The sequence below is a fragment of the Somniosus microcephalus genome, chromosome 10 (genome assembly GCF_052327205.1).
Source record: "Somniosus microcephalus isolate GS21.2 chromosome 10, FLI_Smic_1.0, whole genome shotgun sequence".
NCBI lineage: Eukaryota > Metazoa > Chordata > Chondrichthyes > Squaliformes > Somniosidae > Somniosus > Somniosus microcephalus.
Genome location: NC_140996.1, coordinates 59,398,365 through 59,424,044, shown reverse-complemented (window position 1 = coordinate 59,424,044; position 25,680 = coordinate 59,398,365). Strand labels below are relative to the sequence as shown.

Here is a 25,680-nt window from a genome sequence, read left to right as displayed (position 1 = left end):
TTTCCTCATCTTTTACATTTTTCATGATCTTAAGTTCAGCAATAAAATGCTGCAAGATAATTATTTTTACTTTTTTGAAACAATTCTGTAAAGACAGCAAAGTTCATTAGTTATATACATTTTTCAACACAACTAGTTGACCTGCATAAGGTGCACATTGAATCTCCCACTTTCTTTAATTCCGCTTACAAATTTAGCAAATTTAAAAAGTCTCTTTTATGGGAACAAATTTTAATTGGTTGGAAAAAAAGTGAAAAGTATTTTATTAATTATTTTAATGAAATTGCTGGAATATAGTAATTCCCAACTGTCAACTATGAGAAATGTGATTTGGTTAAAACCAATAAAAAAAAGTATGATCCAAATACCTGCATTAATCATCTTTTCAAACTCCATCACAATTCAAAGTGTCAAACACACCTGCTTGGATACATGCACATGCACATGCACATGCACATGCACAAACCACACATGCAAAGTTTGTGTTTACATTTGCTCCTGATTTCTTTATGAATAATATATGAGCCAATCGTTAGTAAACAGGTAAGGAACTGACCAATGAACAAGTACCAAACAAGCCTGAAAGCAATCACAAAGTGACAAGTGGGTATAAAAGCTACTAATCAAGAATCAGCAGTCAGCCAACAAAACTAGAAAGGTGAAGGTGGAGAACCAGTTAACAAATATTTTTTGTAATAGCTTTTAGTCATTGGCCCAGAAATTCAGGTCTCCACGGGTGAGTACGCACGGGGTACTCACCCATAGGCCCAATGGAAGTGCCGGTTTCCTGCAAGCACTGCGCATGCGCGGGAAACCGGCACTTCCGTTCCTCTGAACGAAGGGGTTCAGAGGTCGAACGCATGCACAGGAGGGGCTGCGCGTGCGCATCGAACTTCAGTTTTTTTTTTACAGGTTTTCCCGGGAGGTTAAGTCTGCAGAAGTTACACATTTAAAAAGCAGGCGTAAGGCCTGCTTTTTACAAGGTAAGTGGTGAATGAATTAAAATTAAAACATTTGTTCCACAGGTTTATTATTTTTAAATACTTTAAAGAAAGGTAAGTTTATTTTTAGCCCCGTTAGAAAATAAAATTATTTTTTTCAAAAATTTAAATTATTGTTTAAAATAGTTATTTCATGATTTAAAAAAAAATTATTTGAAGATTTAGTGTTGTTTTGGCACTTCCTGTCAGACTTATGAATGGAGCATTCCCTGCTCCGATTGGCTCCCTATGGCCCACGTTATCCCAGGGGACGCATCGAACTAACCGCCCCTGGGATACGCAAGCACTGCGCGCCAGCAGCTGGACCAGGCCCCGGATCGGAATTCCACGGGGCCCTACAGCTCAACGGCCGGCGTGCAAGGTAAGTGCAGATCGGGGGCTTGCACCCGCGGGAAGCCCCCGACCCGAATTTCTGGGCCATTATTTTGTTTTGTGTTTATATTAGTATACAAATTCATATGTCTGTAATAGATTCTAAATCTTTTGGCTGTGCGCACTGCCTGCCAACTTTCCATCAAAAATTCTTACGCCTATATTTCTAATGGAAGCAATGCATTGCCACTGCTGGTGGGAGTGTGTAATTACAGCATGACCTATTTACATAGGCAGTTTCCATTATATACTACACATGTGTGAACATCTGGGATTTAGAACAAACTGACAGCGAGGACACAGATGAAAGATTTTAATATAGTGTAGATAATATCAAATCAATTATTACAGAAAAACAGAACAGAATTTAAGAATTTATGTCTGAGCACCTTGCAGAAGCAGATATGATTAATTTAAGAACTGTAAATTCTACAAATTCTGCCATTGGAGGGTGGTACTGAATGTAATTATTGAATTTAAGCAAAACAAAACCTTTTGGTCACACAAAGTATGGTGCAAATGTATTCAGGAAAGAAGGAAAGATGCAAAGTTTTGTATTTCTAAAAACTTAGTCCCTGAACATTTGACATTCTAGGTGAGGAGCTACTGTGAGCAATCTCTTGCAGAAAACTTTTGAAAGGAAGTATAATTTGTATTTTTGTTGTTCAAAAGGCTTGTATTCCATACCTCTAACCATGAAGGAAACAAAAATGGTGGAATATTGGTGCTTAATACTATGTTTGAAATTGATAGAAAAATGGTTGGCTAAAACATGATGTTGTAATATTGTGCACTTTCTATAGTTTTGTAACACAGGTCAGATAAATGTAGATTTTTATAACATAACCGTGACTTGGTTTCCTGAGAAAATATCTGTTTTCCAAATGTGGCAGTCGGTTCATCTGGTATTCTAGCTGGCAGTATTGGCTTTGCTTTGATAAAACCATCATGAATAAAGCAATCATTTTAACCATGCCCAGCTGACATACACAGACAGCGAGTGAGACACTTCTGCTCCTGGCCAGTGTCCGTTAGCAACTCATGGGAGATGGCCCCATAAATTTCAAAAAGTCCAACATTATACATGTAGAGTATGGAACTGCACTTCAAAACAGCACAAAACCAATTTTAGCGATGAAGCTCTGGAGGTGCTGGTAAACATCATCATGGAGTGACAGAGCACATTTTCGATGGGGGAGGCCAACCCCCAGAATACAAAAGGTCCATCACAGGCACTATCTCCAGGATGTGGAGGTCCTGAAGAACGTGCATGACCTGAAGAGAAGCACAATGTTAAAGTATGGATATTACTGTAAAGTAAGGAACATATGGAAAGTTGTAGTAAAAGATATATACAAACACATAATTATTAAGAATTTAGCAAGTATTAGAAGTGGATAGAGGATTGACTAACTAACAGAAAACAGAGTCGGGATAAATGGGTCATTTTCAGGCTGGCAAAGTGTAACTAGTGGGGTGCCGCAGGGATTGGTGCTGGGGCCTCAACTATTTACAATCTATATTAATGACTTGGATGAAGGGACCGAGTGTAATGTAGCCAAATTTGCTGATAATATAAAGATAGGTGGGAAAGCAAATTGTGTGGATGACGCAAAGAATCTCCAAAGGGATACAGATAGGCTAAGTGAGTGGGCAAAAATCTGGCAGATGGGGTTTAATGTGGGAAAATGCAAGGTTATCCACTTGGTAGGAAAAATAAAAAAGCAAATTAATATTTAAATGGGGAGAGATTACAAAATGCTGAGGTACAGAGGGATCTGGGGGTCCTTGTACATGAATCACAAAAAGTTAGCATGCAGGTACAGCAAGTAATTAGGAAGGCAAATGGAGTGTTGGCCTTTATTGCAAAGGGAATAGAGTATAAAAGTAGAGAAGTCCTGCTACAACTGTACAGGGCGTTGGTGAGACCACACCTGGAGTACTGCGTACAGTTTTGGTCTCCTTATTTAAGGAAGGATATACGTGCATTGGAGGCAGTTCAGAGAAGGTTCACGAGGTTGATTCTGGAGATGAAGGGGTTGTCTTATGAAGAAAGGTTGAGCCTATACTCATTGGAGTTTAGAAGAATGAGAGGGGATCTTATTGAAACATAAGATTCTGAAGGGGCTTGACAGGGTAGATGCGGAGAGGATGTTTCCCCCCGTGGGGGAATCTAGAACTAGGGGGCATAATTTCAGAATAAGGGGGCACCCTTTTAAATCTGAAATGAGGAGGAATTTCTTCTCTCAGAGGGTCATGAATCTTTGGAATTCTCTTCCCCAGAGAGCCATGGAGGCGGAGTCATTGAATATATTTAAGGTGGAGATAGACAGATTTTTGAACGATAAGGGAGTCAAGGGTTATGGGGAGCAGGCAGGGAAGTGGAGTTGAGGCCAAAATCAGATCAGCCATGATCTTATTGAATGGCGGAGCAGGCTCGAGGGGCCGAATGACCTACTCCTGCTCCTATGTCTTAGGTTCTTATGTTCTTATGACAATAGTATAATTATGCATATTGCACTGTATATGCCATGACAGAAGAGTTAACATACTACAGGAACAAATGTTGATGGGTCAAATAACCATGTCTCAATCCCCACTGCTCTCATGTTTAAAGGCATAATTGCATATATTAAAAGGACATAGCATGGAGCAGTTGGTAGACCTCCAGATCTGAAGGTACAAATGCAATGTGAGCAAACAATGATGGATATGTTCAGAAAGAAGAGTTTGAAAAGCACCACAACTTTGGAAGATAAGCACTGTACCATACTATCCAGATATTTTATGATTTGCACTATATGTTATATGTTCACTGATTATGCACAAGTGTCTAATAATGCATGTAATGACAATACAATACCCAAATAGATAAGTGTATTTAATGGACCATCTGCTCTTTCCACAGAATAAGTAGAATCCAGAGATTTACCAGCTGTACTGAAAGAGCACAATATACTAAGCACCAACTATCACCAGCCTACTCGAGGAGGTACTAATGTAATTACATAGGTGGTGGGAGATGTAGATATTGATGAGCATAGCACAAAACACCAAGCAGTGGTGACAGCTAATAAGGTGCCAGCTGACACAGGATAATAGCATGGCCAGCATGCCGCATACCCTAGCTTGGTTATGTGGGAATGCAAACCTTTATGAGCCTGCTTTCAAATGGAGATTGTTAAGAAAAGTAGGGCCATATTGCTGAGCCAGTTGCCTCCTTGCATGTAACTTTGGAAAGTGAACTGGTAATGTGGTAGAGTCCGACACCCAAATATCTACTGCCATCTCCCACAGTTGATGTAATGTGATACCAGTTCTGTGCATGACAATTTGCTACTGAACATATGGCAGCAGCAATGGCATTTGCAACAAAGACTTCAACTACACAGGCCATAGACACAGTCAAAGCATCTCTCATGGATGTCCCACTGCTGCTATGCTCAAAAAAAGCAGAATCATAAGCAGATGTTTTCCAGTACGGATAGGCATCGAATAACACGAGCAGGCAAGTGACACTCATGTCAGATTCTGTTCAGTGAATTCACATGTCCCTGCACAAATGACAGTAAGCACAACCTCTGAAAGTACTGTGTCTATCACAATTACAGCATCAACCACCCTTAGCACTGATGCAGGTCTACCAGGATTAGTCGCAGATGCAGGAAGAAGTACTTTTGTATCTGCTGCAGTTTTACTACGCTGCCATTCATTAGTTCTGCTCCTTCAATTAGGGCAGTGGTTCTCAAACTAGGGTCCGGAGAGACTTTCCAGGAGCTCCGCGAAAAAAATCCAAATCAGTGATGGAGAGCGAGCCAGTGTGGAGCGGCCAGGTGCTGCTGAACGGGGCAGCGAATGGTTACCATGGCGGCGGAAGCCACGGCTGTGTGCTGAAGAGAGTTATCGCGAGCTAAAACGATAAGATGTCAGGTCACGGTAAAACAAGAGGGAATGGGCGCGCCAAAGCCAAGACCCGTTCATCCAGCGCTGGTCTCCAATTCCCGGTCGGCCGCATCCACCGACTACTGCACAAGGGTCACTATGCCGAACGTGTTGGGGCCGGAGCCCCCGGTCGACCAGCCCGCTGTCCTCGAGTACCTGACCGCCGAGATCCTGGAAAGTGCCGGCTAACGCGGCCCGTGACAAGAAGACCAGAGTCATCCCCCGCGCCACCTGCTGCTCGGCACCCGCAACGACGAAGAGCTGAACAAGTTGCTGGGAGGGGTCACCAGAGCCCAGGGCCGGGTCCTGCCCAACATCCAGGGCCGGGTCCTGCCCAACATCCAGGGCCGGGTCCTGCCCAACATTCAGGGCCGGGTCCTGCCCAACATCCAGGGCCGGGTCCTGCCCAACATCCAGGGCCGGGTCCTGCCCAACATCCAGGGCCGGGTCCTGCCCAACATCCAGGGCCGGGTCCTGCCCAACATCCAGGCCGTTCTGCTGCCGAAGAAAACCAGCCAGCCGAGCAAGATTTACGCTTGAATGACAAAGAAAGCAATCAACTCACAACAAACTACAAAGGCTCCTTTAAGAGCCACCAACCTTCTCTTTCCAAAGAGTTTCATTCCGATTGTCTCACAGACTCGAGGAATTTAATTTGAACAAATTCTGGGAGATTTATCTCAAACCTTGCATCTCGTTCAGGGAGACTGGGATCTACCAGAGATTTATATTTGTTTTTTCACCAGATTTTTTACTTCTATTACTTTATTATAGAGGAAAATGTGCAGAGAAAATGAATTAATTTACTGGGTGGATGTAACCCATTGTTTTCAGTGTAAAGTCTGCTCGAAATTGAAAATGTAAATTCGTGAACCAACGGTAACTGAAATAAAAAATGATCCAACGAAATAGTTTGTCAAATTTAACTGGTGTGAACAGCGGGAACAACTTTGCAATCAAAAATATTATTAAAGATTATTGGTTCCTTCAAAAAAAAAGAGGTGGAAGGGGAAAAGACTGTGGGCCACCAGCGGCCGCATTGCCACTGTGAGCAACAGGAGTCAGAGGTGGAAAAGTGCAGAGCCAGCTGTTCGGAGAGGAACCAACCATCCCGTCCCGACTACCAGCCGGCTGCAGCATCGTCGGGATACAGCTAAAAAGAACAGGCCTTGTAAGTCGGACATGCATTACATTAGATCTGTCTGTCCACGGGCAAGGGCTGGCCAATCTCCCCCCGACCCGTGATCTCTTCAACGCCCCCGCAATCTCCCCCTGACCCATGATCTATTCAACTCCCCCACACAATCTCCCCCTGACCCGCGATCTCTTCAACTCCCTCTGCAATCTCCCCCAACCTGTGATCTCTTCAACGCCCCCGTAAACTCCCCCGACCCGTTATCTCTTCAATGTCTCCGCAATCTCCCCCGACCCGCAATCTCTTCAACCCCCTCTGCAATCTCCCCCGACCCGTGATCTCTTCAACCCCCCAACCCGTGATCTCTTCAACACCCTCTGCAATCTCCCCTGACCCGTGATCTCTTCAACGCCCCCCGCAATCTCGCCCCGACCCGTGATCTCTTCAACCCCCCACATAATCTCCCCCCGACCCGTGATCTCTTCAACCCCCCACATAATCTCCCCCCGACCCGTGATCTCTTCAACCCCCCCATAATCTCCCCCCGACCCGCGATCTCTTCAATGCCCCCGCAATCTACCCCCGACCCGTGATCGCTTCAACCCCCCCCGCAATCTCCCCCCGACCTCTTCAACCCCCTTCTGCAATCTCCCACCGACCCGCGATCTCTTCAACCCCCTCTGCAATCTCCCCCCGACCCGCAATCTCTTCAACCCCCCCCATAATCTCCCCCCGACCCGTGATCTCTTCAACCACCACCCCCCCCCGCAATCTCCCCCCGAGCCGTGATATCTTGAACCCCACTGCAATCTCCCCCGACCCGCGATCTCTTCAACCCCACTGCAATTTCCACCGACCAACGATCGCTTCAACCCTCGGCGCTCACCCCGCGACCTCTGCCCAACCCGTGATCTCTTCAACCCCCCCCGCAATCTCCCCCCGACCCGCGATCTCTTCAACTCCCTCTGCAATCTCCCCCGACCTGCGATCTCTTCAATGCCCCTGCAATCTCCCCAACCCGCGATCTCTTCATCGCCCCCCCGTAAACTCCCCCGACCCGCGATCTCTTCAACTCCCTCTGCAATCTCCTCCGACCCGTGATCTCTTCAACCCCCCCCACAATCTCCCCCGACACGCGATCTCTTCAGCCCCCCTCTGAAATCTCCCCCCGACCCGCGATCTCTTCAACCCCCTCTGCAATCTCCCCCGACTCGTGATCTCTTCAACCCCCCGACCCGTGATCTCTTCAACCCCCCCGTAATCTCCCTCCAACCCGTGATCTCTTCAACCCCCCCGCAATCTCCCCCCGACCCGCGATCTCTTCAACCCCCCCGCAATCTCCCCTGACCCGTGATCTCTTCAAACCCCCCCGCAATCTCCCCTGACCCGTGATCTCTTCAAACCCCCCCGCAATCTCCCCCGACCCGTGATCTCTTCAACCCCACTACAATCTCCCCCGACCCGTGATCTCTTCAACCACCCCCCCACAATCTCCCCCCAACCCGCAATCTCTTCAACCCCCTCTGCAATCTCCCCCGACCCGTGATCTCTTCAACCCCACTACAATCTCCCCCCGACCTGAGATCTCTTCAAACCCCTCCACAATCTCCCTCGACCCGTGATCTCTTCAACCCCCTCCGCAATCTCCCCCGACCCGTGATTGCTTCAACCCCCCCTGCAATCTCCCCCCGACCCGTGATCTCTTCAACGCCCCCCGCTTTCCCCCCCCGACCTGCGATCTCTTCAACCCCCCCGCAATCTCCCCCCGACCCGCAATATCTTCAACCCCACTACAATCTCCCCCGACCCACGATCGCTTCAACCCTCCGCACTCACCCCACGACCTCTGCCCGACCCGTGATCTCTTCAACGCCCCCACAATCTCCCCCCGACCCGTGATCTCTTCAACACCCCCACGATCTCCGCCCGACCAGAGGTCTCTTCAACCCCAGTGATCTCTCCACGAACTCCCCTGACCTCCCGACCTACAATCTCTTCAAACCCCCGTGATCTCCCCACGACCTCCCCCAACCTCTTCAACCCTCCCCCCGCAATCTCCCCAACCCGTGATCTCAACTCCCGCAATTTCCCCACTGACCCGGTCACCCCAACCCACTATCTCTTCAAACACCCGCAAACCCCGACCCTCGATCTCCCTCGACATCCGATCACCCCCAACCCACGATCTCTTCAACCCCCCTCTCCCGCGATCTCCCCCCAACCTCCCCAACTCGTAATCTCTTCAAACCCCTATGATCTCCCCCTCCTCTCCGGTTTGCAATCTCCCCCCCCGACCCAGATATCTACAAACCCCTGCAATTTCCCCCCCAATCTCCCTCTTCCTCCTCTCACCGCTGCGGCCTTCCAGCACAGGCCTTCCCGCCCAACAGCCAGGCAGTCTCTTGATCTAGCTGGCTACTGGCCGGGAAATGGAGAAAAAAATTCAAATGAGGTCCTGCCGTTAAATTCGGCAGGACCTCCTGAGATGTCCACTGAGGTGCCTGGAAGGCCCGTGTGACAAGTATACTGAGGGCCATGGCAATCTTCACCATCACTGGTAGTGTGGTAAAATTGTTTTTTTTATTCATTAATGGGATGTCAGCGTCGCCGGCAAGGCCAGCATTTATTGCCCATCCCTAACTGCCCTTGAGAGGGTGGTGGTGAACTACCTCTTGAACCGCTGCAATCTGTGTGGTGAAGGTACTCCCAACTGTATTTGTTATGGTTAACTGTATTTGTAGGTTTTTGTTCTCGGGATGTGGACAGTGCTGGCAAAGCCGCATTTATAGCCCATCCTAGTTGCCCTGAGAAGGTGGTGGTGGGCCTTCTCTTTGAACTGCTGCTGTTCTTGTACTGATACAAACTCCCTAGTAAGATCAAGCTTCCTCATGTACTGATCTTCCTGCCTTGGTGATTGACTCTACTGTAGTAAATCCACTGCAATTCATAAGTATGCCATCTGGGCTTCCTCTCTCCTTCAATATGCCTGGCCAATCTGGCTCAAAACTCCTCTAGTATTCACTGCTCTCCTGCTGCTGAATTATTTGCCATCCTTATACTTACCCATCAGGTCTGACTGGAGATTAAATACTGATCTTCTAATGTGACACAACAAATATGTAATGTTGCATGAGCTCCTTCCTGATTAATGGCCTTTAACAAGGCCTTAACAAGTTAAATTCTATTTTAAAAGTTTTCACTAGCATTCTTACTTTTGTTTTGATGGGTAGGAAATCTTAGAGCAGTGCCAATTAATCTATTAATGCTTTCTTTCAATGTTCCACCATTTACCCACATCTACTTTTCCACTGAGATTCAAAAATGTTGACCCCATTTGGTACATTTAGTACCAAAATATTAAACAGCAAAAACCTAAATCACTTCATATTTTCACTAATGAAGCTCAATACAATTTTAATTTTCTTTAAACAGGGCTTTTTGTGACAGCTTCCTCCAGTCATTAACAAAAATGCAGGTGCATAGCACTACTTAGTACCCAAGTAACAAACTGTATTAAACATTACAACATCTGTTCCTCAGTTGTTAAAACAATTAAAAGGCTTTCAACCACAAAAGACTGACAAAGAGAAAGGCCTTGGAGACCTTTCCAAGCCTGCATGTGTCCACTGTTTGTTGATGAAGTGGGGTTTGCAAAGTCCATTTTAAATTGGTGAAGCTGCTTATTTACTCCAACCACTCAAACAAAGAAGACAGCAGGCCAGAAAAATCCTCACATCTCACTGGATCTGCTGCATTTTTGTAAAGAATCCATTTCACATTGATACAACAATGTATTATCTCTCTGGGTGGAAGTTAGCAGTGATAAAGTAAACTGAATAGAGGTGGGAGGAATCACTTTTCAATTGAAATTTACATTTATTTATCCATGTCCATTTCCTGATCATTTAAACAGTGTCCAATCACTCTATCATGCACTCTACCCAACACATCTAATTTCTTGAAAAAAGCTTCTGTAAAGTTTCTCCCCACTTGAACCAGAAATAAATCAAATCAAACTCCATAATATACTTCTATTATTCATTCTTAACTAGCTTTCTTCCTTGGAATGACATTTTCATGATCCCAACAGCTCACAAACCATCGTTTCCACACATTCAATTATCTCCACCTGTATTTATTCTTATAATAAACCTTAAACCTATTCCAACACAGATATTCATTCAGCTCTGTTTAAAGATGTTAATTGACACATTAGCTGCTTTATCTGGGAGTCTCTTTAATGCCAACCTTGCTGTAAATTCCAATTTGTATCACTGAAAACCAATTCCCTAGATCAACTGGTCTGAAGAGATCTTTACTGAGTCTTTTAACGTGCTGAAGCAATAAACTAAGTCAGTAAAATTATTTTTATGACCAGTCATGCACTTCACATTTACAAGTTTTGTCAGTTTGTTTAATTATATCAAAACTATCCCAATGTAACATCGTCTGACAACCAGCTTACTTGCATTACAATATTATACAGTAAGGATTGTAATACAAGAGATCACTGAAGCATTACTTGCTGCTATTAAATGCTAGACCATTTCAATACTGGCCTGTTTTTTCTATCTTCCCCATGCTATTTCTAGTGCAGTAGGTGTGTAAATAACTTCTGTTTGCTCTATTTCCATCCCCTTAAATTTCCAATAACGCGGTTAGGTTTCTCCAGTGTCTCTTTCCCCCACTCCAATTCAATCTATTTCCACTCTTTACCAATAAATACAATCCCACTTAAGCTTCTGGTTCTGATCTCACTCCGATATCAGTAGAACCAAATTCTTAAAAAAAAAATCCGGACTTACCTACTGAAGCAACGCCATATTGTGAAGAAGAGAAAACAGAGTGGAGATGCTATTAAGTAGGATGGCACAGAGATTATTTTGGGGCCACTACTTGGGGCTGGTTTTAAATGTAGATGCACAATGGGTGGAGTGTGCCTACCAATTGATACTGTGAGGCCCAAAATAACTTGACAGTTGGGCGGGAAAGTGGCCAGCTGACAGTTGGAGCCTGGGGTTTTAGTGGGGCGGGGGGTGATTTTTAGTGAGAGAGCTGCAGACAATCCAGCAGAGGGTCACTATATTTTTGTGAGGTATGGGGAAGCATTCCTGCTCTTCCGGGAGCCACAAAAATAAAAGTTAAAATGGTCTTTTGGCTGATATTTGAGTGGCCTCCAGTGGCCCTTTTAAGGACCATTTGATAAGCCGTTCAATGGCAGTACAAATGGGCAGAGCGTCAAGGGTGCACTTTCCGTCGATTTGTACCTCAAAATTTCAATCAGGACCCTATATACATCATAGGACCCCTATTTGCACATTACAAGTAGCCTCTTACCTGAAACAGGCAGGTGGTCCAGCCACCCTTCTCAGCACCCTACCTAAGATATCAGCAGCTAAAGCACCAGCATAGACAGAGCAGGAAGTGACCAAATGGCAGTTTCAGGCCACTACTGCCCCGCAAAAGGAGGCAGTTAAAATCAACTCCCTCGTCTTTAGAAATTAGTCAGTCAAATTTGCAAATAATACCAAACTGGGAAAGGCAGACAAGCTAGAGGAAGCAGTCCAGGAATTACAAAATGAGTTGGATAAAATACATAGTGGGCAAAACAAGTCCAGATGAAATTTAATGCAGATAAGTGTAAAGTGCTGTACATGGGAAGAAAAAATGGGCATCCCAAGTACTCCACAAATGGTATTGAAATAGCTAAGAATGAAGTTTAAGGAGACCTAGGAGTCTTAGTAGATGCAACACTTAACATGTCCAACTAATGGACAGTAGCAATCAATTTAGCCAATAGAATGTTGAACTATGTAGCCAAATCAGTAGAATACAAGTCTGAGAAAATAGTGATAAGCAGAAATTTCTTCCAACTAAATATTGGGAAGACCGAAGCCATTGTCTTCAGTCCCCGCCACAAACTTCGTTCTGTAGCCATTGACTCCATCCCTCTCCCTGGCAACTGTCTGAGACTGAACCAGACTGTTCACAACCTTGGTATCTTATTTGACCTCGAGATGAGCGTCCGACCACATATCCACTCCATCACTAAGACCGCCTATTTCCACCTCCGTAACATTGCCCAACTCCACCCCTGCCTCAGCTCATCTGCTGCTGAAACCCTCATCTATGCCTTTGTTACCCCTAGACTTGACTATTCCATGGCTCTCCTGGCCGGCCTCCCATCTTCCACCCTCCATAAACTTAAGCTCATCCAAAACTCTGCTGCCCGTATCCTAACTTGCATCAAGTTCCATTCACCCATCATCCCTGTGCTCGCTGACCTGCATTGGATCCTGAAGTTTTAAAATTTTCATCCTTGTTTTCAAATCCCTCCATGGCCTCACCCCTCCCTACCTCTGTAACCTCCACCAGCCCTACAACCCTCCAAGATATCTGTGCTCCTCGAATTCTGGCCTCTTGCGCATCCCCGATTTTAATCATTCCACCATTGGCAGCCATGCCTTCAGCTGCCGATGCCGTAAGCTTTCAAATTCTCGACCTAAACCTCTCCACCTCTCTTTCCTCCTTTAAGACACTCATTAAAACTTACTTCTTTGACCAAGTTTGCTTTAATATCTCCTTATGTGACTCGGTGTCAAATTTTGTTTGATAATGCTCCTGTGAAACACCTTTGGACATTTTACTACTTTAAATGCGCTATATAAATGCAAGTTGTTGTTGTGATCAAACCATACAATGCTCTGGTTAGACCTGAGCTTGAGTACTGTGTCCAGTTTTGATCACCGAGGCAGAAGAGAAAAGTCACAAGGCTGATCCTTAATGTCACATGTCAGAGCCATGGGCAAAAACTAATGAACTTGGGCTCTTCAGCTTTGAAAGGAGATGACTGAGAGACAATCTTAGGGGGAAGATAGTAAATGGTATGGAAAAAGGTAAATCCAAAAATTATTTTAAACTAAATTGCAAGCATAGGACAAGGAGACAAGGTTCAAACTAGTAAAAGGCAAACTTAGGACTGATACCAGGAAGTTCTTCTTCTCAAAAAGAGTGATCAATGCATGGAATGGTTTCCCAAATATAGTGGTGAAGGCAAAAACACTGGAAGCATTTAATAAACGATTGGATGCTATAAAAGAGGGGGGAAATTAGGATATTTCTGGGTGGATGAACTAAGATGCCTTCCTCATTTGTAAGAACAGTAAGGAAAGAATGGAACTAGAACTTGAAAGAATGGAATTTGAAAATCTAGGCTGACACTCCAGTGCAGTACTGAAGGAGTGCTGCACTGTCAGAGGTGCCGTCTTTCGGATGAGACATTAAACCATCTGCTCTCTCAGGTTCCACAGCATTATTTTGAAGAGGAGCCGGGGAGTTATTCTGGGCGTCTTGGCTAATATTTATCCCTCAATCAACATCAGAAAAACAGATTATTTGGTCATTATCGCGCTGCTGTTTGTGGGAGCTTGCTGTGCGCAAATTAGCTGCCGCGTTTCCTACATTGTAACAGTGACTACACTTCAAAAGTACTTCACTGGCTGTAAAGCGCTTTGGGACTTCCTGGGGTCATGAAAGGCGCTATATAAATGCAAGTCTGTCTTTCTTTAACTCAACATAGTAGTGGTGGCCAGAAGATAAATTACAGAATTAAAAAATGGTCCTAACTGCTGGTGAAGGATAACAGCCTGAATGACTAAACATTGGCCCGGATTTTGCAGTGGGTAATGACAGCGAACTGTCAGTGTTCGCTGTCATTACTCCTCTGAAACAGACAGTAACTTCAGGATGTAGTGCATGCGCATCTAAACGCAGAAATCCTGAAGTTGCGGTCAGTCATTCACTGCTCCGACACTGGCTGCACTGTGGACCAACCCCCCCCTCCCCCCATAGCCGCCAATCAGTGAGATCAGTGAAATCAGTGGAATTGATGAAAACTTGGGCTTTTCCAGGGTAATATCGCTGTTAAATAACCCATTAAATGTTAAGCCTTGTTGGAATAGATTTAATTAGGGTTTTTACAGTGTATTGACTGCTAAACAACCATTCTGGCCCTGAAAAACTAATTTTTATATTTGTGGAATGTTAAATTTCTCCATTATGATAAAAATTACAATTTTTTAAAAAAGTTTTTTTTTAAAGTTTGTTCATGATATTTCAGCTTCTACCTTAACCCTATGCATATATCCCAATCTTTATTTCGCTCTCTAACATTTTTAAAAAGTGCAGATAATCAGTGCTTTTCATTTCCTGGTTTGTTGTCCGTCAGAATTCTTCATTGTGATTGGTTGCTTAGACAGCTTGATGACATCACTGCTGCACTTTGCTAGGAACCCCCTATTCACATCACTACAATCAATTACACATCGAGAAACCTAAAGTTTTCACTACAGAGATCACTGTGGGCAGCGTTCTTAGAGGTCAGTGGTGATTGCCGTCGCAATGCCATTGACCACAAATTACTGGCCATTATCTTCACTGTGACAATATACATCCAAACAATTATATGTTAATAATTTGTTTCCATTGGAATATCATCTCTATGTGGTGGTGTAGTGTTTAACAAACACAAAAGAAAGATTTACCAACCCCCCTCAACAAACATAACGCCTCCTTAAACCTGGAAAGAGGGTGGGGAGGGTAACACAACATAGGAAAGTCAGAAAAAAAGAGAAAAAAAACTAAGCAGAAGCAAAAGATTAAAAAAGGAAAACTAGGAATAAATAAGAACATGAAAAGGGAACAGAACTTGGATAAAGTTTGCTTATTCGTCATATGCACTGTGGGGATCAGGAAATGGTAAAGGGATTAAGTAATATGCACAGGAGACAACAGGAGGCATAATGAGAGAAATAAAAGAAATAAAAGACATGTGCGAGTCACTGAAAGTGTGAGAAGAGCTGGAGAGGAATCAGTAAGTAGAAAGGAAAGTATGAAAAACTGGAGCAGGCTCCAGTGACCCAGGAGTCTGGTGGTAGGGAAAAAGAAATAACCTACTTTTTTCTTGATCCCCACCTTAGCACTTTACAGGTAATTCTGTCTTTTCCTGTGTGTGTATTCTTTGTGTGTTTCCCCACCCCCCACTGTTTCTTCTTAAATGCTGTTCATTTTTAATATCTTTCAGTTTCGAGAAAAGATTTTATACCCGAAATATCAACTGTCTTGTGTTTTCTTGACGGAGGCTGTCTGACCTACTGACTATCTCTGGAAAACCCAAGGATAGACAAGTCATGCGAGGGACAACACCACAGTCTGACTCCTTCAATTGGCCTGCTATCCTTAGTTCACCAATAGAGTATAGTCTAGGTGACCTCCATTATTGGTTGCAACAGTATTATTACCGTGAGTTACCATTAAATCCAATGTAATAGTTATACTTTTATGCCCCTTTATTTAATAACCTAAGAGTCCCCAGTGTAACATAGGCATCTGGATTAGCAATCTCATGTGCAACTTTTAGGCTGCATTTTTTGGCCAACAGAAATGTATTTTCTCGTGTTGCTCGTGGAAGGAGCTGTAGTTTTAAACTTTCATCTTTTTCAAGTATTCTAAAGATCAAAACAAATCGGGCCATTTCACTGGGAAATTTTGAATGAGTGCACATAGAATTTCCATTTATAGTCCATTTTGGTTTAAAACAATCAGGATATGCATATAAGGATATTTGAATTTGTTTTGTATCAGATTTCCAGAGGGTTGTGAAGTTAGATTACAAGAAATAACAGAAAATGCTGGAAACACTCAGCAGATCAGGCAGCAACCGTGGAGAGAGAAACTCTCTGGGGGAAAAAATTGGGTAGCGTCCATTTTGGGGCGCTAATATCAGCCGGGCGCAAAGTTTAGCGCCAGGCGCTAATTATCACCTCCAACTGCAAAATTCGCCTCAATCACCCCTGGAGGTGACTTGAGTGCTAAATCAGGCGCTACACACCACTCTTAGGACACTAACATCAGGGAGCGAGGCGCTACCTCAGAACGCTACCGAAGCTCAGGCGATGTCAGTTACCATGGAAGCCGGACACACTGGCGCCGTCCAGTTCTTAAAGGGGAGGGGCCATCTTGCTGGCCAGCCACACCCTGCTCATTGCAGCCTTAAATCTCGGCCTGGAGAGATCTCGAAAGCAATTGTGTTGGAAGCACTAATGGATAGGCCCAGGGAAAGAGCTCGGCGCTTAGGAACCTCAATGAGTGCCAAAACTCCTCAGGACAGCGTTAAAACCAAAAATTTTGCTGACAAGAAAAGGCAGGAAGCGCCCGCCTTTAAATAGCGCTCCCCCAGCCCCTTCCCGACTTGAAAACGTTCCCCTCTACCTGTCGTTCCTAGCGGCAGGCGCTAAGGCAGGGGGCGCGACTCAATATCCAGTCCGGGGCGCTACCAGGATGTTACACTGACGTCACGATCTGCGGGTGCAGGAGATCGTGGCGGTAGTGGTTAGTGCCGCTGCAAAACAACTGGTTAATTTTGCGAGCGGTGCTAAAATCGCTGTGCTCGGGCCCTAAGTTCCTAGCGCCCCGTTAGTGCCCCCCGAAGGCGCTAATGAGAGGTGCTAACCGACCGAATTATTCGTTTCTCTCTCCACAGATGCTGCCTGACCTGCTGAGTGTTTCCAGCATTTTGAGTTGTTATTTCAGATTTCCAGCATCCGCAGTATTTTGCTATTGTATTAGGTTACAAGAATTTCTACACCCAAATCCCATCTGATACCAGTACAATCTATAAAAGGTAATCTTGTTTGAATGGATCTTCATGATTCCTAAATGCAATTTTGAACTGGGCAGCCCATTTTCTGTTCGATTTGAACATGCATTCAAAATTAAAATATTTTGACTGGCATAAGAAAACTATTACCATACATTTAAAAAGTTTCCACTTAGCCTTTCTTTCTTGTAGTTAATACTACCAAAAATTAATAATCTTCAAAATGTTTAGCATAAATGGTTGAATTTAAATGAATTACTTAAAATAAGGTTATGAGGAACACTTGCTGTAAAACTATCCTAAACAAAGGGCAAAAATATCAGTTGAATATTTCCAGAAGACAGAATATCATATCAACGGGTTTCCGCAAAGAAATTCCTCAATCCAGTCAGAATTGAATGCTCTGGTGTGTGTTTTGGCCACTTTCATGTACTGAAATATGTGTGTCCCTCGAAAGTGAGAGTAGTCTTTACACACACACATGTGTATATATAATTTGATTGCTGCTGTTATAGAACAACAAAATAAACATAAAAATATCAAGACGGTTATGTCCGTGTGGACAGAGTTTTGCTCAACATATTCACTGTAGGTCTGTTATTCTGGCTCTAAATACCTCTCGTAGAGTATGATGCAGTATTAGCACTGTTGCCAGCTACACAACAGAGCCTCCTTCTGGCCTAGCAGCCAATGGCTCCCCTCACACACACTGTACTACAATGCATAAATAGCTTAATTTTCACCCTCACACTGGACTGGAAAATCATGAACAGATACTGCAACCTTTACAATTTTTCATAACTTCTTAGACCTGATTTATGGAGTTTTGTCTCCGCCACCGTTCTGTATGGCAAATCAAATTCAGATTGTAAACTATCTTCCTGTCCTAAAAGACGCAGAAACAAGATTGCTACTGGGTTTAAACTGAGAATTGTACAGAATCCCTCTGCGGTTGCCTTGTGAAAAGCTCTCAGTTCTTCATTTGCAAACTATTTTATTTCAATATTTGCCATAGATCCACTATAGAATTCAGCAGGAGAAGCAGATGTTGATAGATGGAATTTGAATTTGTGTAACTGATATATCAGGAAAAAGAGCTGTTGGAAAAATATGTACATTGGACTCCAGATAAACAAATAGCTAATCCAAATTAAAATCTGAATGTAAGCACAGAATTCCTAAACTTTTGATCAATCTGCAGTATGCAGAATTCCTGATCCAATCACGTTGAAATATAAAATCCTATTGCATGCATAAAATATGTCGCAATGCTCCACGTTTTAACATTGAATGCAATAGCCCCATCAGAAAATTTCACCTGGAGGCAGCAGGCATCTCACTTTAGTGCAAAATAAATTTTTTTGCTTAAGCATTTTCTAATATTTATGTTTGGCTTGAATTGTTGAATGAATAATTAAATGGTGATACAAAGATTTGCTAATTAACTATTGGTATCTGTAGATTATAACAATCCCAACCCAAACATAAACCATACTGACAAGATGATTTGATTTTTGAAATTCAATTATCCTCAATGAGCGATCAACAATAATTCATTTTAAAACAAACTGTATCACTTCACTATCATTCTACACAACATTCCATTTTCTACATGTTAAAATTACACCTGATAGGAATAGTTAGTGAAACCAATGTCTCATGTGTTTGATTTATAATACAGTTCTATGGTCAAAGGACATTGTAAAAACAATGAGGAACAACAATTACTTCTAAAACAAGATATCAGTCTTCTTCCATGAGTAAAGTACAATATTTTTCTAGAAAACCTGAATACAATAAAATTATTGGAGGCAATTTCTCGGCGTAATTAGGATCGCGGAAATTCTAGGCCAAAAGTCAGAAAACAAATGAAAATCTTTCCAAATGTCTTTTCAGCTAAGAGGGTAACGTGACGCAAAAACAATTTAAAAAAAAAAACGGATATTGCAACTAAAAATCGTATTAAAATATCAGTTAATACATCAAATGGTCTCTCTCTTAATTAATTCATATGCGTGAAAACTGGCTGTTTAAAGTTCATTTTTTATCTATAAGTTTGAGCTTTGTTCTACTTCCAGTAGTTTTATTGTATTCAGGTTTTCCAGAAAAATATCATACTTCACCCATGGAAGAAGGTGGATAACTTTTTTTTCCAGAAGTAGCTGTTGTTGTTCCTCATTGTAAAAACAATGTCTAGCGGCCATAGAACAGATTGTTATAAATCAAACATTTCACTGACCTCGAACCGCGCTGTGCCTACATTTTTGGGCCAAATCTGCACCAGCGCTTTACTGGCACAAATGCAGGAAACTCACGTGGGCTGGTCATTTGCTTGAGGGCAGGGCTATGTAAATGTTAGCAGAGGGTTTCGGCAGACATATCTCAGAAGCGGTACAAATGATCAGGTGACGTGATGATCACTAGTTGCGAATCTCCAGAACTTGCTGGTCGAATTAAGCTGCTCCTCCATTTGCCAAGCACAAACGGCACCTCGCCATTAGTGTCTCCGTTATTTTTAAGAACTTGCTCTATTTGCACATTAATTGCCCATTAGATTCACCGCAGAAAGTTAGGGCTTATAATTAATAGCATAAGTACCCTTTTAACGAGGTGATGATTGTTAATGCAATGCCAATCAATCTCTCCGACCCAGAAAGGGAACAATTCAAACTGTTGAGTCTCATTCCTGCATGCAGCAAATTGTTAATTTTTTTCTAACTTTTACTTTGTCTCTTTTTTTTTCCACTCTCTTAATCTAGTCTTTCTTTCCTTCTCTTTATTTCTCTTTCTGTACCCGATTTGACTCTAATTCACCCTCTTTCTCCATCGGTCCTCTGTTTCTTTTTCAATCCTTAAATCTCATTGGTAAAGGTGATAGACTGTTGGTTCCATCTTTCACCAAGGTCCCAGATACCCTGTTGCCCTCGCCGTGGCGTTAACAGCTCATACATTCAGCACGTATGGTGCAAAAAATGAGCTGAAGTGTGCAGGAAAAAGTCTAACTAACGGCGCACGCCACGAGATGCCCTGCTCTAGCAAGAGTTGGCTCATTGCATTATTAATATTTTTGTGTGACATTCTTGCAGCTCCTTGTCTTACCAATCGCATTACACAAAAATAATGGACACAGATACATCAATCATGACAGCTGCCGGTCAATTTCACCTTCAGTATCATAACCAGCCAGAGAAAACTGTTAAAAAGATGTGCTATAAAACAGCCCATCTTCCAGCTTTGTGCATGTTTCTGAGACGATGGTCACTTAGACCCCACTGTTAGGGTTTGCCATGCCTCCCATCTGATCTAGTCAGGCAGATTTAAAAAACACCAGCCTTCACCAACACCAAATATATTAAGATAATATAATTTAACAATAATTTGGTCAGTAAATAGTCATTCAGCTACACCACTGGTGCCAAGACTTCAGTGGTTTTTTTTGAACTATTAACCCACCCCACAGTGGGGTCAGTTAAGCCAATTTACTGACTAAATTAAGTTAAATTATATATATTCCATTAAATTAAAAGTTTCTGTTGGTGAATATTGTTAAAGTATTAAATGTCCTAAATAATGCCTGCTTCAGAAGACGGCTCACCACCACCTTCTCAAGGGCAATTAGGGATGGGCAATAAATGCTGGCCATGTCAGCGACGCCCAACATCCCATAAAAAAAAATGAATAAATTAAAAAAAAAAAATTCTTCTCCAGTTTATAACTGGTTGGGCTTGAGATTGCATTGTTATTTAATTTTTTGTTGCTACATGAAATATAATTTAACAGTATTCAGAAACACATCTGATCCATACATATCTATAATAAGCAATGCCAGAGGAGATCCACCAGTATTTAAACATTCCGTATACTACACCATTTTCACACTTTTTTTCAAAGCATTGGTAGGGCGCAATTACAGGAATACCACCTTTAAATGAGGAAGTACAGCATGCTGCTAAATCAAAGAGAAATTGCTCCTAGGACCCAGTAGATCTATTAATTAAATGCTCATAATTGAAGCTCATGATAAATGCTCAGTTCTCCATTTTCCACCAGGACACCACCACTTCACAGTCATAATTACACAGCCTGGAATAGCACAGGGAGCCACGATGGTTCAATGACACTCCAGTGATACTCCTCCTTTACATTTTATTTGCCACTTTTATCATACAGAATGAAGGTCAAAGTGTGTTCTCCATAAAGTCTGTTGAACAGGGTCATGAATAACTAAATGCTACCTGTAACGGACAAGAAAGGGATTCTATTACAGCCTGAAACAGATGCTTGATCTTGCTTGCCTAGGATTATTGCAAAGATACAGTTAATGATGAGCCTATAGCAAAATTAAGAACAATTGTCATTATCCCTATAACTAATTCCCCATATTTCCTAAATTCAGATTGTCTGCCTCACATCTAATTGTCTCTGTGTATACAATGAACACTGGTTAGTTTATCTGAAATACTGTCCAAAAATTGATCAGTACAGCTATAAATAATAATTACTCCACATATGACAGTTGGATATAATTTGTTTTCTGAGCTCATATTTGGAAGTCTATCAACATGATGTATAAACAATTTCAGTGCCAACATTTCAGTAGTCTGAATAGATAGTGAATGAAACCCAATGGAAGGTGAAAGCACAGTTAGAAATATCAAGAACCTCTGGAAATTTGGAAGCATTATCAAAGCAACCAGAGACTTTCTACAAAACTCCGATGGAGTTACCGGTTTACTGGGTTCTAATGGCAATGTTAAGCATATTACAGTGAAAATCTGATCAAAACCAAAGAATAAAATTGGGAAGTAAAACAGTATACAATCTTGAGTGTTATGCTTCTATTGCACTAGATAGTGGGGAGAAAATGGGGGACTTTAATATGTGATATTAAGTGATTATTGTAAAATAATTTTAGCTGAAAACAAACAAACATTTTTACTATACACATACAGTTGTAATAGTTATTGATTAAAAATGTAAAATGCTCAGGTTTTGATTTATATTATTTGACTTCCAAAGCAAGTCTCATTTGCGAATGTAACTCATATCCCTTCCCATTCCTGGACTACCAGTATCAGCATCCATTCTAATTTAAACCAATCTCCGTTACTATTTCATAATATTATTAAAAGACCATTGAACTGTAATCAGGCTTAAATACTGCTGGAAATGTAATTCTCAGTATGTACAAATATAATTTCCTCTCTTCATACACAAAGTATGTTGGACGTAAGTTAGAACTGCTCAGTAACAATACTAAGATATAACCCACCGTGAATCATTTGTGCATTTGCATATTTAAATCCCACTGTAGTATTTATGTGCCTAACCACCAAGATCACCAGGCAGGGCAATTCTTATGCTGTACCTCCAATGTTATAGGTCTATTGTTCTTGGTTATAACCCCACTACTCACCTTTGCTGTAGGCACATTCTGCTGAAATACTCAAAATTTATAATGAAGGAAACAAATAAAAAGCTATTTTGCATAAAACTCTCAAAATTAATTACCATTGGTACATGCAGACCCTTACCTACTCTTTGGATCCTATATGCACATATTGGCCCAAACCTCACATGCACATTAGAGATGCCCTTCCCCACGCACAACACAAAATACAGCACACAGTTCAGTTTTTATATAACAATATAATGGGTTCATTTTCAGTAAAATTAGTCCCAGTTAAACACTGACCTGCAAGCCTGCAAATATTTTTGAAGCAATAGATTACTGTTGTAGTGCCCGAGTACTGGCAAGAAGACTCTAATACCACATGATCGGTCTTGTGTTTGACATCTAATAACTCATTAAAGGATGATTTCCATCCCTGGTCCAATAAAGTGAAAAAAGTTGTTGAACGGGAAAAGTCATTCTTTAAGCACTGTGTGATACATCTACTGCCCTAAAAGGTCCCGCTTTTCTACCTTGTACTTCAAATTTAAACGAGTCCTTCCAGTTAACTACAGTTGTTCAACCCTTCAGAACTAAACTCAATTAGTGAATGCTAGTGTCTTTTCTTTCATTCTATTCAACAATAATTTACCTCAGCTAAAGTGAATGAAGTAAAAATATAGCTCCAACTTGTAGTGCACCTTAAAAGGCAGCGTTAAGTTTCTGGACCATTCCGAGTGCGCAAGTTGGCGCACTATTGTGGAGCTGCCGTCCCCCAATGTTTAAAGTGTCCTTACCCGAGATCTCTTGGTAGGGGATGTTGCTGAGGCTGAATCCTTTCGCATTGTAAGCCTGTCTCACCTCAGAACAAGTCCGAGCTTTCGCATCAGCCACAACCGAACCACAAAACACAGTTAAAGTGCAAAGCACCGCCAACAGAGCAGAAATCCAGGACATGATGTGTGCAGATAGATTTTGAAAATCCACTTTTTTACCCCAGCCCAAACCCTGAAGAACTCCCCTTAAAAGTCCTGTCAAACTGGGGAGCTGAGACGGTTTCTCCAGGTAGCGGTCGCTGATTTCCACTAGATTTCCCCCGGCTGTAGATTAGGATACATACATGTACATATATATATAAATTGTCTAAGGATGGCTATTAAAAAAAGGCAAGAAGTCGTCTCTTGTTCCTCTACCGACACACTCTGAATGTTGCAGAGCTGCGACTTGAGCCCACCCTCATGGATCCTGTGTGTGTGGATGAAATCCTGATGTGTGCCTGATTTGTGAAGTTCACTCGGACAGGCTGAGACTGAGAGCTCAGAGTAAGAGAGAGATCCTGGAATTAAAAAAAACCTCCGCCTCTGGATGCTCTCAGATCTTCGGAACAGGGTGCAAGGCAAAGCCCGGACTGGAGTCCTCATGTGCGATCCGCGAGGGAAGGAAACAAGGCGCACCTCAAATGCCTAACCATATCTTCTAAACACAATGTATTCTTGTCAGGTAAATCTGTTCTGCAACAATATTTCACTGCAAACAGATTCATTTGCAGTCTAGATTTAAAGTGACATTTCCAAACTTCATTTTTTTTAAAAAGGGGACGACTGATTTCTTGCATTGGAGCTGATAGTTAGTGAGCAAAGGCAGTTCATGACGCTGCTAAAGACCTGCTGTGCTATGAAACTGCCTTAATGCATGAGTGCACAGCAGCAGCCTGTGAATACAGACCTGCTGTATCTCCTGCAGTCCCACCCCACCCCCACTCCAGAGCTGCAGTGGGAAGATAATTACAATGTTTATTTTAAAATGACACCCTTTTCACAAAAATAAACTAGCATTGGTTTAGTGCCTTACCACATCTCATTTCACGTACAATGAATTACTTTGAAGTGCAAAAACTGTTGTTGTGTAGGCAAAGGCAGCAGTCATATGGCAGACAGCAGGATCCCACAAAAAGCAATGAGATGAATGGCTGGTTAATCTAGTTTTTTTATGTTGGTGTTGGTTGAGGGACGAATGTTGCCAAAACAGAGACGTGTCCCTGTTCTTTCTCAGAGAGAGCTATAGAATCAGGCACCTGCAAAAATGCAGCACCCCTCAATACCACACTGAAGCTTTATCTTAGATTATGAACTCAAGCTTCCAGTATAAGCTACAACTTTCTGACCCAGAAATGAGTGTGACCAACAGAATATAGTTGACACAAGGGATGTTTTGGCAGGAAGAGGGGAGGGGAGGGTAAGCGGAAGAGTGAAAGGGGTCGGGTGGGGGAAAAGGTGGATGAGTGGGGGAAAAGGAGTGGGTGGGGAAAAGGTGGTTGGGGAGGGGAAGTTGGTGCGGAAGTGAGGAAGGGCAAAGGGGGAAAGTGAGGGCAGAGGGAAAGCGGGAGAGGGAAATTAAGGGAGAAGAGGGATGTGGAGGGAGGAATAGGGATGGGGAATAGAGATCGGTTGGGGGACTAGGGATAGGGAGGTAGGAAGAAGGAAGGGGGAGCAAGGAGGGGAAGTGGGAAGGGGAAAGATAGATGGGGAAGGAAATAGGAGAGGGGGAAGGAAACTGGAGGGAAGGGAAGAAGGGGAGGCGGGAAGTCAAGGTGAAGGGGCGGGAAGTAGGGAAAAGGGTTGGGGAAAAGAAAAGCGAAGGGGAGGGAGAACAAAGAAGAGAATAGGAGGGAAAGGGAAGAGGCGAGGGGGAACAGAAGAGGAAGGAAGGGGAATAGGGAAGAAGTGAGGAGGGAGAGGGAAGATAAGATGAGGGAGGGAAAGTAGAGGGGAGGGGCCAGATGGCGAAGGGGTGGAGGAACATAGGAACAGAAGTAGGCCATTCGGCCCCTCCAGCCGGTTCCGCCATTCAATGAGATCATGACTGATCTGTGACCTAACTCCATATACCTGCCTTTGCCCCCCACTCCCATATCCCTTAATACCTTTGGCTAACAGGAACCTATCAATCTCAGATTTAAATTTAAAATTTACCTAGCATCAATTGCCGTTTGCGGAAGAGAGTTCCAAACTTCTACCATCCTTTGTGTGTAGAAGTGTTTCCTAACTTCACTCCTGAAAGGCCTGGCTCTAATTTATAGGCTATGTCCCCTAGTCCTAGATTCCCCAACCCGCGTAAATAGTTTCTCTCTATCTACCCTATCAGTTCGCCTTAATATCTTGAAAACTTCGATGAAATCACC

General features: G+C 42.9%; 1 protein-coding gene across 1 annotated transcript in view; it reads right to left on the bottom strand.

Moving 5' to 3' along the window:
* The window catches only part of LOC147111518 (glypican-6-like), a 1,374,066-nt gene extending 1,350,047 nt beyond the window's left edge, over positions 1 to 24,019 (bottom strand). The window contains exon 1 of the mRNA XM_085998560.1: positions 23,297 to 24,019. Within this exon, the coding sequence (XP_085854686.1) occupies positions 23,297 to 23,456 (160 nt within the window). The 5' untranslated portion in view covers positions 23,457 to 24,019. The remainder of the gene's footprint in view (positions 1 to 23,296) is intronic.
* Between the last annotated feature and the right edge of the window lie 1,661 nt (positions 24,020 to 25,680).